We start from the raw sequence: 15,652 nt of genomic DNA, 5'->3' as shown, positions 1-15,652 counted from the left end.
AACAGTACAACAATGACCATGGATGTGCAGGTGTCCTTGACGTGTCTTGGTTAAGATGCTCAGGATAGATGCCTAGGAGTGGTATGGCTGGGTGGTAGGGAAGGTCTGTGTTTAGTTATCTCCAGCCTGCTTTCCAGAGTGGTTATATTAGTTTACATTCTCACCAGCAGTGCAGTAGGGTTCCTTTTTTTCTACATCCCCACCAGCATCTCTTGTTGTCTGAATTCAGAATGTTGGCCAGTCTAACTGGGGTAAGATGGTATCTCAGAGTTGTTTTGATTTGCATTTCCTTTACAACCAAGGATAATGGGGACTTGGCTACCTTACCCCATTTGTGCTTAGTAAGTACCTTCCATTGTCCTTCATCAAGCTTCATTCAGGAAGTATATAGGACTTCCTGAGTAGTTCCTAAGCCTCATTCTTTGACCTCCCTAATTTTACTTATACCTACCCCTTGTGGGTTATGAAATAATGCTCCTTAATTTGTGTAACTAAGTTCAGAGTTGTTAGGACACTAAGGCCTTCCTGCCCTTCTCTGACTCATGCACAGCAGCTTCATAGTTCATGCCCAGGGTTGTGGCAGGGCTTGGGGGATGCATACTCACTGGTCCAAGGATCAAACTGCCTTCCCTTTTGTCTGTGTCTTGTCCTATTTACAGGATTTTGGGTAGGCACTTGGAAAAAGAAGTCATTCCCGTAGGAAATGGTATTGATCATTAATGTTGGTAAGTGTTTGCTGTGAGCTAGGCACTGTGCTAACTGCTTTACCTGCAGTACTTTAGCTAATCCACACAATAATTCTGAGGAGACAGTGATTATCAACGCCTTACAGAGGTGGAAATGAAAGCTTTGTGAAGTTAAATAACTCACTGAGGTCATATGGCTAATAAGCAGTGATGTGCTGGTAAATTAACCGCTGGCTCTCCAGGGGAAAAAACAGACATGATAGGTAGTGTTTGCCAATTACTGTGGTGCAAATACTCCCACTGTGGCTGGTTTCAGGCTACCAACATGATATCACTGACCACTCAGATATGGGATGTATTGGGTAGCATCGCATTGCTATATTGTATTTCCACTGTGAATTACATTAGGTGTAAATTATTGTGAGAGCATTGGTACAGTCAAATGTAGTAACATACAGGAGGTAGTGAGTTTTGAGGTGTGTGTGTGTTGTGTGTGTGTGTGTGTGCGCGCCAGCCCTGGGGCTTGAACTTAGAGCCTGGACACTGTTCCTGAGGTTTTTCTGCTCAAGCTAGTACTCTACCACTTGACCCATAGCTTCACTTCTGACTTCTTGGTGGTAAATTAGAGATAAATGTCTCATGGACTTCTTGTCCCGGTTAGCTTTGAACTTTGACCCTCAGATCTCAGCCTCCTGACTAGCTAGGATTACAGGTATGAGCCACTGGCCACCTGGCCAGGTTTTTAGCAGTGTGTAAGTTTACATTGATTGATGTGTATGTTTGACAGTCTGGTTTTAGTCAGTTTTTTTCCCTGACTATTACAAATCACCTGATAATGAACGGAGTTCTGTAAAGACAGAGTTCTATTTTGGTTGTTAATTGGTTGTAGCCCATTGCTATGTATTTCTAGAGGGGTGGTAAATAGCAATAGCAAAAAAGCACAAGGCAGAGAAAACTCTGTACCTCATGAAACAGGAAGCAAGAGGGAAAGGAAGAGACCAGTTTACATGATTATCGAAAGTCCTGCTAGGCTCCATCTCCTAACGTTCTACCATCTCCTAGTCGCACCACCCAGGGATCCAAGCCTTTAACACTTTGGCATTTCAACCTCCAAACTACAGCAAACCTGCATGCAGAATTCCCAAAAATTTAGCAGGTGGGTTTTTGAGCAGATATGAACTGCTTTTCTGCATACTTGCACTAGTAAGTGGTAGAGCTGGGTTCAGATGTGGTCTCTGTGATTCAATCCTCTACTCTGAAAGGCCTGTCTCATTTGCTCCTAGCTGTAGTTTTGTTCCTGTAGATTTTCCCTTCAGATTTGTTCTCCTCTGTTGGTTCTTAGAGTTACCCATGGCCCATTTTCTCAGCTCTGCTAAGCCTCTCACTGTGAGGTCTTGTCCACAGCAATATCTGAGCTGGACAGAGATTCCAAGAGGCCCACGTGTTAAAGCTCTCATGAAATGAAGCATATTTTTCAGGTTTGACTCGTCCTCTCTTCCTGTTATCTGTTCATCTCGATCAAGCCCACTGAGATTGCTTTTACATAGTGAATTCTTGTGCTATGCTGAATCCTTCAGAGGGGAAAACCAACTTTAGGAGTCTCACCACATGTTACAGGTAGTGGTGCGAATATTGGGAAGTTAAGGAGGCTTGTAAGTCCTTGGAGTTCCATGTCCGTAGCTCTCCCAGCCTGGATCTTTGAGACTCAGCAGAGGAAAAAAATGAAGTGATAGTACAGAGACACAGGAAATTCTCCTGCAATGTAAAAGGCCTCAGTGAGTAGTGCCATAGTATACACTCTGTGCTTAGGCTGCAGTGGGCCAAAAGTGGAGTCTGTGTAAATCAGTTGCATTGCAGGAAATTAATTTTATTAGGGTACTGATGATATACAAATGAGTGATCCTTTATTTGCAGGCCATGATTGTGGCTATGGGACATTTGGAAAGACTATTATAAGCAGTCTGTTAGAAAGAGTTGTATGTTGGGGCTGGGAAGGTGGCTCAGTAGTAGAGTGCTTGCCTTGCATGCATGAGGCCCTGGGTTCAATTCCTCAGCACCACATAAGCAGAAAAAGCCGGGAGTGGCACTGTGGTTCAAGTGGTAGGGCACTAGCCTTGAGCTGAAGAGCTGAGGGACAGAACCCAGGCCCAGAGTTCAGGCCCCACAACTGACCAAAAAGAAAGAAAAAATAGAAAAGAGGTGTATGTTGTTTAACCTTGTTAGATGTATTTTTCTGGACAGCTAGAGTAAAGATGTCATAGAGACCTTATTCATGTATGTATGTATGAGTGTGTGTGTATACATGTGTGTAAGTATGTATGTGTATGTATTCCCCCCCCCCCGGGCTTGAACTCAGGGCCTGGGTACTGTCCCTTAGCTTTTTCACTCAAGATCAAAGCTGTACCAACTTGAGCCACAGCTTCACTTCCACTTTTGAGTGGCTAATTGGAGATAAGAGACTCATAGATGTTCTTACCCAGGTTGACTTTGAACCTCATTCCTCAGATCTCAGCCTTCTTAGTAGTTAGGGTTACAGGCATGAGCCACTAGTGCCCAGAAAGACATCACTTTCCTCATCTTGATGATAAGGAAACTTAGGAACAGAATTAGCAAGTCTTTATTTATTTATTTAGTGTTGGCAATGGGGCTTGAACTCAGTACTTTACACTCTTGCTTGGCTTTTTTTCATGGCTGTCACTGTACTACTTGAGCCATACCTCTACTTCTGGCTTTTTGGTAGTTATTTGCAGATAAGAGTCTCATAGGCTTTGAACCACAATCTTCAGATCTCAACTTCCTGAGTAGCTAGGATTATAGTCATAAGCCACTAGCATCAGCTTCAGAGTTAGCAAGTCATTGTATAAGATCAGCAAGTTAGAGCAGGTCCAAGACAGCTTCCTGACTCTTAATGGGGTGTACCTTCTGCACTAAAAAACTCTCTAGACCAGGGATCTGAATTTAGATCTTCTTGGTAGGCAGTTACATCTATATTCCTGGAAGCTAAGAAAAAAAAAAGAGCTCTATGATTGGCCACAGCTGATGTCCAGAGTGAATATGATACCAGAATAATGCCATGGACTTCCCAGGACTGACTTTACTTGTTTTTACATAGCTCAGAATTTTGCTGGAGGTGGGGCTGGGAAGGTGGCTCAGTGGTAGAGTGCTTGCCTTGCATGCCTGAGGCCCTGGGTTCGATTCCTCAGCACCACATAAAGAAAAAAGCCGGAAGTGGCACTGTGGCTCAAGTGGCAGAGCGTTGGCCTTAAGCTGAAGAGCTGAGGGACAGCGCCCAGGCCCAGAGTTCAGGCCCCACGACCGGACCCCTCAAAGAATTTTGCTGGAGGTGATTCAAAGTCCCAAGGTGCCAGCCTACACTATCACAGAGAGGATTTCCAGGAGCAAGTTGAAGAGATGTTTGGAGTTAACAGCAGTATACAGCAGAGACTGGTTTGGCTGTATTCTAGCCCCAAAAAGCATAGTGCCAGGGGAAGTTTTGATAAACAATGTTACAATTGGAACAGATTTAGTTAACTCAGTCATAACCCTCCTATTTAGATCCAGCTAAAAAGAAGCCCAGAGTCCTGATCAGTCCTGGCAGAACAAGGAGAGAGTGCTTTATGCCTAGTTCAGTGTCCTAAAGTCTCTAGACTTCCCAGAATTCCCATCACAACATCTCAGTCCAAAGGGTTGGCACTAGCCTCTTTCCCAGGGAGTCTGTTTACTTTGTTCATGTAGTAGCTTACTTGCGTGCCCTTATCTGAAGGGGCAGAGTAGAAGAATGCAAACGAAAGTCCGTGTCATGCCTGCATTTTAACTGAAACAGGTTTAGAAATACAAGGAGAACATGCCATCAGCGTCCTGTTATGCTGTGGTCTTCTTGGAGAAATGTGACTGGCGGCTAATCAGCCAACCTTGAGAGCCCTTGCAGAGGTGAAAAAGAACTATATTTTCCCCAAATCAGGCTAGAGATCAGGGTTTCTGGTCTCATTGAGAAGATGAAGTTCGTCCCATTTAGACTTGTGTGGCTGTCCAGAAATGGCTGTGAGTAGGTTCTAGCCTTCAGGGAGGACAGGCAAATTGAGGATGAGAACAACTGAGACTACCATGTGTGGGCAGGCCCACACCAAGGTGAACTACAGGCAAGGAGCTCTAAGGCTCCTTAGGTTATATGACTGGAAGGAGCAGCTCAGTGTGCTGAAATGTCTTTTGCAAATGATAGGTGCTGCAGAAAGAAAAAGCCCAATGCTCTGTACAATGGAAAAAGACAGGTAAAGTAAGAGAGCTGCTTTGAATAGGCTGTGTGCCTGAGATGTCTGGGGACTGAGCACAGAGCTGGCTCAGTTCTCAGTTGTAAGGGTGACGGCCAGGTATTGTTCACTTGAGATGAGAAGGGACAGGTGTGTTGATGCATCTGATACTGGAAGTAGGACATCATCTAGCCCTCACTTGGAGAGAAGTCTTTTCCTCTGACACTTGCATGTGGACCTGAACCAGCAGCACCAGGGATGGCAGCAATCTGGAAAGAGGTACCGGGAAATTCTCTCACTCTTGCAAGAAGCGGACTGATGGTCAAGTGGTTCTTCCTTCTCAGCTTTCTAGAACTTCACAGATGTTCACTATGTGTGGAGTGTGTGTGGCCTCGCCCATATACACACAGGAGGACACATTGGGAATGTGCTTCCTGAGTCCATAAGTGTGCTTGACGGACTGGGTTTACCTAAAAGACCCTTTAAGAGAAAGCTCTTGAAAGATGATTACAGAATTGAGACACCATCATTTAAAAGTGCCCGAGGCAAACTCCTTTGAAAATTGCAGCAGCGGAGGGACAGAGAAAGAACCACGCAGCCCTTGATTGTTGCGCTGCTCCCTCAGGACCCGTCCTCCCCCTCCCCCTTCGTTTCTCATCTGATAAGAGAGCGAGCAGCAGTAAGACTCCTCATCTATCTTATGAAAATCCGATTCTGAATGGCTGTGATCAAAACCAGCTGGCTGTCACCAGCAGTGGCCTTGCGCGGAGGGAGCCTCTCAGAAGCATCCCGTATGTGGGGGTGTCACGGGTGCCACTGATCAAAGGAGCAGTTTTTTAATAAATATATATAAGGAAAAGATACAAAACCTAAGGATTTAGAATAAAAGCAGAGTGGTTTGTCTTGTTTTTCTCTGCGTTACACGAAGAGGATGAAATAGAATTAGATTTGCCTGGTTTCTGTCACACTTTGACCGTGCCTCTGTGAAATCACTCTCTGTCACATTAATACTGTCGCACTCATCCTCTCTTGGATTGAAGAGAGTGGACTCTTCTTCAGACTTCATTCCTTCCAGCCACTCAGTGTGTGTGCATGTGTGTGTATATGTGCTGGTCATGGGACTTGAACTCAGGGCGGGGTTGCTGTTCCTGAGCGCATGCGTGCACTCTCTCTCTCTCTCTCTCTCTCTCTCTCTCTTTCTCTCTCTCTCACTCTCTCTCTCCTCTCTCCCTCTCTCTGTCTGCTCTCTCTCTCTTGCTCTTTCTTTCTCTTGCTCTCTCTCTCTCCCTCATTCACTCACTCTCTCTCTCCCACTCTCTTGGCTAATGCTCTACCGGTTGAGCCACAGCTCTACTTCTGGACTTTTGGTGGTTAATTGGAGATAAGAGTCTCACAGACTTTCCTGCCCAGGCTGGTTTTGAACCATGAGTCCTCAGATCTCAGCCTCCTGAGTAGCTAGGATTACAGGTGTGCCTCAGTGCCTGGCTCCACTCATTGTTCATCTCATGTAGTCCTTAATATATCTTTACAGACAAAAGTTGCAGAAATCCACCAGGAAGCAGTGAAAGGAGGAGGGAGGAAGCATGTCTTCATTTCCTTTGTCACCAGTCTGATAATGGTCTTTAGAGGCCACTCTGCCAGGTGACAAGTCTTCTCATAATTGTGTACTTTAAGGCTCTGGGCCAACTGAGGTTTTTTCCCCTCCCCTTGGACAACCCTGTTGGTCCCTGCTTGTCTCTCATGAGCGCTGCCTGTGAATCTTTTACAAGATTCACTCATCTGTTTTTTCAATACTGACACCTTTAGCCTGATCAGTGGTTAGTGGCTGGCATGGCTCATGGGGGAAGTTTCCCTCTGGGGTATTACATTCATGGCTGACATCTCTGTGGGTAACAGCCTAAGGATAGATATTCACAGTGCAAACTTCCAGGGGCCCAGTGCTTCCTTAGCACACTTCCTTCCCTGTTGACGATTCAGCCGGAAACCACCCATGGGGAGGCCTGGTCTGTGTCAGGCGTCAGTCAGGCCAAGCTTTTGTCTCCACCCAGGATTGGCCAAAAGAGTTGTCTGAGCACTAGCAGCTCTGAGGAACAGTGTTCACCTTCCTCCTCTCAAGGTCTGTTCTGTTCCCCAGCAGCATTAGCAGAGAATCAGTGTAGCAGGAACACAGGGCACTTCAACATCTGGAACACAGATAAAAAGAGCCACCTCACACTGACATCCCAGGGCAGGTGCCTCCTCTGTCTCCCTGCAGCACGCACTGGCTGCACATCTGGGCTGTGGTCCTTCTCGCTCCTGTGTTTTTGAATCCTGGTGCTCTGGTCACCAGCACGGTTCCCTAGCTCTTCTCGCCTGCCAGTAGCGAGGACAGCATGGACCCGGGTTGCTCAGCCAAAATCACAAGGGACAAGTCTTAATAAAGCAAGCCTGCCAAGGACCTGGAGACATGTTTGTGCCCCTTGTCCCCTGATTTGGGGAGTGCAGGGGACCACTCTGGAGCTCCTCCGAGACCTCTTTCTCTTGTTCCTTCAGTGTTTGAAGCCTGTTGCCTACTGCTTTCCCCCTTTTCCCTTTAAAAAAAAACTCCATTTTTTTCCACTTAGAAAAAAATTATTTATACGATTGAGATCCACTAATTAAAGCCATTTTCTGGTATTTGGTTACTGGAGCGTTTGATGTCTCTCTGACAAGACCATGAAATGCACGGGGTGTCCACAGGGACAGAATTTGCTGAACACGGCTCTTTGTAAATGAGGGGACATAGTGTCGCAGCAGCTCATGAATATGAAACGCCCATGATGCCACCTCAGTGGACTTGGGAACACAGATGAATCCTGTCATGTGCTAAATGAGACCAATTTCTTTCACTTAACTTCATCTTCAATCAGACCTTCTTCCATTTGCCTGTTTAAAATTCCCCCTACGTGATGCAGAAGGTAACAGCATTCAGTAAAACAAAGTTTTGCAGCTGCAGAGGAAAATCATAATGATCTCTGGCTTAAAGTTGCCATCTCCTAAAAATGTGGATGTTGTTTTCTTTTGCTTGCAAGCTCTACTAATATGTGTTGACTTTGGGCACAGAATTAGGATTGGTCTGGGCTGCTTTTACTGGGGGTGTCCTGAAGCAGCATGCCCAGATTGTTTTCATGTGGACTGGCAGTTGAACTTGGCTCTGAATGGTGGGTGTGAGCCTTACCTGCCTGTAAATCCCCTGCAGCGGCCAAGCAGGGTGAGAAGAAGCTTGGGAAACAGGCATATGGGCTTGAGAGCAGTAGTACATGAGGTGAGGGGCCAGATGTCAGTAAACATCCCGAGGGGCCTGGTAGGGTAGAGGTAAGCCAACTACTTGTATCATTTTAGTAAGATGTCAAAGTGAGAATGTGCTAGAATACAGAAGAGACTTTATAGCTTTATAAAAAGCCTTTCTGGATGCATACAGAAATCTCTGACCAAGAAAACCAGCAAAGAGCTGAGGACCTTGCTCCATGTAAAACACTTACCTAGCATGTTCAGGGGCCAGGGTCTATCCACAGCTTTGCAGGTGATAATGGGAGCGGAGGAGAGGGAAAGGGGAAGAAAAGAGGGAAGGAAGAGAGGGAGGGAGGGAGGGATTGAGGGAGGAAAGGAGGGAATAAAGGTAGGCTGGCAGTAAAAAGAATATGAACTAATGGGACATACAGTGGAGGGGCTCCCTTCCTGAAATGTCACTGCCCAGGTAGGACCAAAGGTCAGGCTAGGTAGCGTCCTTTGGGTCTTCCTTCTCACAAGACTTCAGTGTTTGTTCCAAGTAAAAAGCCTGCATAGTGTTGGAGGTACACTCATGTCCACCTAGTAAACTCGCTTCTGTTCCGGAAATGCAGACAGCTGGATGGAAATGCAGACTAGTGCAGGATGTGTCAAGAGATGTGAGGCCACCTCACCAGAAGAGGCAGCTTGGTTCTTGATGTCAGGCCTTGGGAGTGGAACAGAACCCTTCTGGGATTTTGTTTGGTAGTTAATGGTTTTGTCCCCTGTGCTAATGTTACCCATGATGGATGTATCTCGGGGTAAACAGCCACTTCTCACGTCTTTGAAGCCAGTTCTGACTGATCTAGTGCTATTCTGTACATTTATAATATTTCTTTAGGCACCACTTTCTTCTCCCTCCCTTCATCCTTCCATCCCTCCTTCCCATCCTTTCTTTCTTTCTTTATTCTACCAGCAAAACTACATTTATTTATTTCTGTGGTTTTTATCTGGTATTTGCTTTGTCTGATGGGTCATTTAGGTGCAGACACTAGTGTTCTAATATCAAGATGAGTTTTCCTCCCCTCCCCCTCCCCCTTCCCCTTGCCCTCCCCCTCTTCCTCTCCCTTCCGTCACCCTCTCTTCCCCGCACTCCCTTCTCTTACTAGTACTAGGGCTTGAATTCAGGGCTTCTCCCTTTCACCCAGCTTTCCTACTCATGCTACCACTTGAACCACACCTTCAATCTGGCATTTTGTTGGTTAATTGGAGAAGTCTTGAAGACTTTTCTGCTTGAGCAAGTTTTGATCTTTGAGTATCTCCAGATTGCAAGTTACTTTTACACTTTTGCCCATGCTACCCTTTGCTTCAACTCGCAGCTGCTCTGTCCTTCGTTCAGGAAGACCTTCCCTAACCCCTCACCCATGTCCCAAATTCTAAATTAGATTGTCTCCAGACTTCACTAAATGCATTGTGGAGCATTCATTCAATAGAATACTATTTAGACAATTATTTTAAAAAATAAGAAATCCCCACATCTGTAGAGGGTGCCAGACAGTGCGTATGTAATGTGATTTGCAGGCATTCTAAAAGGACTGATGTGCTGTGATATTTGTAAACTCTCTTCAGCAAATTCTACACAAGAAATTAACTGATTGCTTCTAAGGAGATGACTGGGTCTCATGGCAGGAGGTGAAATTTTATGTTAAACTTTACCCTAGCCTTTGACTTTATTAACTATGCTACTTTTACACATTCTCTTCTGAAAAACAGTCATCACTGGGCAGGCTCAAGATTCTTGGTTCTTCTTCTTACTATTATTATGATGATGATGATGAAGATAGATAGATAGATAGATAGATAGATAGATAGATAGATAGATAGATAGATAGATAGATAGATAGATAGATGGATGGATGGATCGATGGATGGATGGATGGATGGATGGATGGATGGATAGATGTTTTAGTTGCTCACTAGTACCAAAACAAGACTATGTGTGTTAGCACTCTTAAGCTTTGCATGTTAAACTTTAAAACCTGAGTGAGACTAGGCCACCAACCCACATACTCAAGTCTGTCTCTGACTCAAGCAAAGTAGAGCTGGACCATTCCTTTTAAGTAATTTAGTGAAGAAGCAGATTTCTGAAATCTGCTTTATTTCTTAGTTTGTTCATGGTTTCTGTGACAGAGGTGTGGTTGGGAAAAAAGATGGAGAGAAAAAGAAAAACAGCTCCCCACAACATATTATGTCCACATAAGCAAGCACTTGTCTGTGATTATAAATCAGAAACTAGAAAATGGTGAAGTTCTTTGAAGTTTGCCCAAAACCTGCTTTGTGGCCACCTGTTCTGCTGGGGGCCGGGAATTGGATGGCCTGCCTCTGCTGCGACGGCACAAGCTGTCACTGCACCGGAATGTTCCAGCTTGCCTTGGCCTGGCTGTCATTGCTGGCTTTGTCCCATGCAGGCATTTCACTGAGTTCTACTGGGCACCAGGCTTCCAATTAGAGAGAAATCCCACTGTGTGGCCAGCCCCACCAGTGCCACTCTGAGTGGCCCCCTTGCTAAGGCCTGCGCCGACCTCTGATCCATCACAGATGGGCCGGCCCCACACTCTTTGTGCACATTTGGAGGAGGAGGTAGGGACCAAGAGGGAAGCCCATGGGAAGCACGAGTGGACATTGGGCAGAAGTGCAATTCCTCTGAGCTTGGAGACGCTGGGCAGAGTTGACAGGACCCAAATGCTAAAGTTGTAGAGGGAATGGGGAGTTTGGGAAGACCCCGTCCTGAGCCCCAAACTCAGCGAGGGGCATTTTCTTATCAACTTCTGAATATTCATCTCAGGCTGGACTCCATAGCTGAGGAATGCCAACAGTGAGCAGCTAACTGGCTCACTCCAAAACTGTCACACTGCTGATGGCACATGGCACAGTCAGGTCCCTGTGCAGGGGCTGTGCTGACTCCCAGCCTGGAGCCCCACTTGGCCAGGGCTCAGGAGCAAGCGGCACTGTCAGCTTGCACAGTGCTAATCACTGAGCCAATGGTGTTAGCATAAGAAGCGGGATCTTAGTGGGTTCCACATCTAGTTTTTAGGAGTCAGGGAGTGGGAGCTACTCTTTGAACAGCTTCTTTCTAGATACAGGACTTGCTGAATGGTGCTCATTATTTTGGGGGTGTTGTGTGTGTCTTTATTTCCTATTAACACTTTATTTTCATCCCTTGTCGCTATCTTTCTCCGCCTGTCTCTTTCTGTTTCATTTCTTGTGTCTCTGCCTCTGCGTTGCCTGCTCTGTCTCTTTCCAGGTACATCATTTGTGAGTAATAATAAAGACAGCAGGCTTAGAACTGACGTTTATGTACTCTGGCTTAGCAATGGCAGAGTCTAAATAATGAATCGGCTGAAAGTGGCAGGAGCCTCCCCAGCTGTTCTTGGAGTGATTCCAGGCCTCTTTTAGAAATGAAGCTTTCTTCACTCTCTCCTCTCTGGACCTTTTCCTTCTTTTGGTTTTTGCAGTTAGTTTGGAAATCCTAGAACTGTCTGGTCCCACTTGGATTTTTTTTCTTGCCCCTGATTGATTTTTTTTCCTGCTCTTAATTGATTAAAATAAAACCGCTCAACCCCTCAGTGATACTGACTTAGAAGAGGAAACATTTCAGGAATTTGGTTTGTCCCGATGAGAAGATGGCCAATTTTTGGCAACTTGAGGAAGTTACTGTAATGAAGTGCTATGCTGTCCCATTTCCTAATGTAGTTAGACTGATAGAAGAACTGGCCTGGTGTTCTGCATGCATCTGTGATTGTGTCTGGACAGTTCAGAGAAGGAAAAACTCCATGAGACAGCAAGAAAAATAGGATGGTTAGAATCAGTACTGTGTTCTAGTAAGCCTGGCAGATGGAAACTCTGCCCTCTGAAACAGCAATGGGGAGCCAGCTCATATCATCTGGCATTCACTAGACACTGTGGGGGAAAGGGGAGTGGAGAGGGCAAACAGGAGAAAATGAGGAAGCGGGTAACACGGTTCAAAAAGAAATGTACTCATTATCTTCCTTTTGTAATTGTAATCCCTCTTTACAATCAAATTTACAATCAAATTGAAATAAATAAAATGCCCTTCAGCTGCAGGTAAAATGTGGTGGCCAGGACTGGGACTATTGCTTTCTAGAGCTGATGCATGGGTAGATCTTGGTTGTGAGTAGGTAGTTGCTCACAATGATTTTACATCAGTTGTGTGTCTAACCATGCCAGGCACATTCATTAGTTCCTCCCAGATTTTCCTCTGTCCTGTAACTGTCTCTGAATGCTGGGACTCTCTTTACCTTCTCTACATGTCTCTAGGGAGGTCCACTTCAGGGCCCCTAACCTGGCATAAGCCTCAGAATCACTGGAGAAATCACAGGAAGGATGTCTGAACCCTGCTAGGAGGTTCTCTCGCAGCTGGTTTTGGAATAAGGCCTGAAGCAAAGAATTGCTGAAGCTCCACCTTTTTTTTTTAATTTTAAGGTTTTTTTTTTAATAAATATTTTTTATTGTGAAAATACTGTACAGAGGGGTTACAATTACATGGGCAAGATAATGAGTACATTTCTTTTTTTTTTGCCAGTCATGGTGCCTGAACTCTGGGCCTGGGCACTGTCCCTCAGCTCTTCAGCTCAAGGCTAGCACTCTACCACTTGAGCCATAGCACCACTTCTAGCTTTTTCTGCTTATGTGGTGCTGAGGAATCGAACCCAGGGCCTCATGCATACAAGGCAAGCACTCTACCACTGAGCCACCTTCTCAGCCCCATGAGTATACATTTCTTATCAAGCATTGTAGCCTCTTCCTTTGTTTCCCCTTCCCATCCCTTCCCATCCTCCCCCCACCCCGTACTCCCCCCCTCAGCCAAAGTTGTAAAGTTAGTTTTTCGACATAACTTGTCCATCTCATTGTTGCAATGGGTCCACCTGTATCCCCGTTTTAACGATTTGTTTTTTCCCTTCCCTTCCACATATACCAACATCAAATACAGTGAAAGCAGGGGTTCTACCATGGGGGAGGGACATACAAAGCAACAAAGACATAATCTTATAAATTTGTTAGGAACAATCACATGAAAGATCACCCTATTTTTTATTTTTTTATTTTTGGTCAGTCGTGGGGCTTGAGCTCTAGGCCTGGGAGCTGTCCCTGAGCAATTCAGCTCAAGGCTCATGCTCTACCACTTGAGCCACTTCTAGTTTTCTGGTGGGCTTTGTGTGTGCGTGCGTGTGTGTGTGTGTGTGCGTGTGTGTGTGTGTGTGTGTGTAAGTGATTACATAATTTCCCAAATTTCACAGTATTGTGGGATAGTGATGCTCATTTAAAGTCACAAACTCATTCTAACTTTCCTGGAGCAAATTGTCTATCACAGTCTATAACATATAACTGCATACACATATACACCATACATGCGATCAGCTGCATGGGGTTATTTAGTAGTGGTTCGACCAGATGAGTGGAAGTTCTTTGTTTCTTAAGTTCTGTTAATTTTGTCGTATCACATAACATTTATTTAACATCCACTTAGAGAGAGCATGTACTGTTTGTCTCTTTGCTCTTGGCTTACCTCGCTTAACATGATTTCTTCTAGCTCCATCCATTTCCCTGCAAATGCCATTATTTTGAAGCTCCACCTTTAACCCTAAAGTATGCCCATCATTTGGTACCTGAAGGCAGGATATTGAGTCTAAGTGTCCCTTGGGTCCTGCCCAGCTACACCACTGGTGTAGATGGAAGGCACACTGGAAGTGGAGAAGCAGGCAAGATCCCCATCCATGCTCTGCATAGCTGTGTTTCTGCCTCTCGTTGCAGATATTCCCATCATCCCAGATCTGGAAGAAGTGCAAGAGGAAGACTTTGTTTTGCAGGTGGCATCCCCTCCAAGGTACGTTAAGTTAGGTGTGAAGCAGAGAACAAATGAATGGATATATCCACGTACCATCTATTGTGGACCTTGCAGAACCAGGTGTGGATCCCAGGCTTTGTGGTGATGGCTCCATCCACTTTTCTCACTTTGTTAGGACATTTTGTTTACATTCAGTGTCTGGGGATGGTGCTTCCTGGAAGCTCTTGTGATTGTTTCTCAAACTCTCTCTTACCTTCAGCATCCAAGTGAACCGGGTGATGACCTACCGTGACCTGGACAATGATCTCATGAAGTACTCAGCCTTTCAGACCTTGGTGAGTGGAATAGCACATGGAGGAGTGGCTCTAGGTCCCCTCTGTGGAGAGAGCTTCAGTTCCTCAACAGCTGTACACACCTCCACATTCACCTCTGTTGGCAGCATCCTTGGGCATCATGCTGGGTGACATGACCTACAATATTCCCAGGCATTCCAAGTGCTGGGAACCTGCTCCCTGGATGAACACTGGGTATCTGATGGTGCCTGGTGGCCACCCTGTTGTCCTCTGCCCCTGTGGATATGGTGTCACCATTTCCTCTGGTGCATGCCCAGCCTGGAGAACTATGTAGCCTTCCCTTCTTCCTCAGTGGCTGTGTGGTTCCCCTCATGGTTGTATGCTTCAATTAACACACTTCTGTGGGTCTCAGTTTGGGGATTTCTAATGCACACAAATGCCTCTCCTTTGTGAAAGATACTTGTGACACCCTCAGGGCCCCTATGCCTGCCATTTGTGCATTTACAGGATGGTGAGATCGATCTGAAGCTCCTCACCAAAGTACTTGCACCAGAGCAAGAATTGCGAGAGGTACGGTAACAGCTCCCCACTCCCAACCTTGTTGCTCCTAGAGTCAGCAGGCTCCCAAGCTGGCCTGCACCTCCGTGAGGCCTAGGTGAGATGGGAAGTTGGCTACAACTGAGGGAGAAGAACTTCCTTTGTCTTATTTAGAGCTGTCGCTCTTGGCAGGATGACGTTGGCTGGGACTGGGACCATCTGTACACGGAGGTGTCCTCTGAGCTTCTCAGTGAGTGGGAGCTGCTACCTGAGACGGAAGAGGACCCCGAGGTAACCCCTCAGAACACCTGAGCTCGGAACCTGTGCACTGGACTTGAGCAAATGCAAAGAGCCTAAAACCAAAGGAGCTCGCAGCAGCATCGAATTTTTATATGAAATATTTTGTAATAAAAGTATTTTCAGTAGACCACATTGGATCATACAAATGCAATAAATGGCTTTATTCTGTGGTCACTTCCTTCATTTCTTTCCAGCACTCTCTTTATGAGTGAAGGAGGACAGCATTTTTTTATTTTTATTTTTTTGTAGTGTGAGATTGAAACAGGGTTTTGGTGTGTAGCCCAGGCTGGCTTTGAACTCTCTTGAGTACTGAGATTACAAGCATGCATTACCATGCCTGGCAAGACGGTAACTTTTAAATAATCTGATGGGAGCTCTGAACTCTCACATCGTTGAAGAGCATGAGGATGGGTGCTCCAATTGGTAGTTGTCACTTCTCAGGACGCCTCAGTAGCTCCCTAGAGGAGAAGACCTGGAGGCGGAGTGGCAAGAGGTTGT

General features: G+C 45.7%; 1 protein-coding gene across 1 annotated transcript in view; it reads left to right on the top strand.

Annotated features, from left to right (window-relative positions):
* The window catches only part of Ift43 (intraflagellar transport 43), a 75,309-nt gene extending 59,985 nt beyond the window's left edge, over positions 1-15,324 (top strand). The window contains exons 6-9 of the mRNA XM_013014188.1: positions 13,991-14,063; positions 14,284-14,359; positions 14,825-14,887; positions 15,047-15,324. Of these exons, the coding sequence (XP_012869642.1) occupies positions 13,991-14,063; positions 14,284-14,359; positions 14,825-14,887; positions 15,047-15,166 (332 nt within the window). The 3' untranslated portion in view covers positions 15,167-15,324. The remainder of the gene's footprint in view (positions 1-13,990; positions 14,064-14,283; positions 14,360-14,824; positions 14,888-15,046) is intronic.
* The last annotated feature ends 328 nt before the right edge of the window (positions 15,325-15,652 follow it).

This window comes from Dipodomys ordii, unplaced genomic scaffold (genome assembly GCF_000151885.1).
Source record: "Dipodomys ordii isolate 6190 unplaced genomic scaffold, Dord_2.0 Scaffold2, whole genome shotgun sequence".
Lineage (NCBI taxonomy): Eukaryota > Metazoa > Chordata > Mammalia > Rodentia > Heteromyidae > Dipodomys > Dipodomys ordii.
Note: the sequence above shows the minus strand (reverse complement) of the source record. Positions and strands in the feature narration are given on the sequence as shown.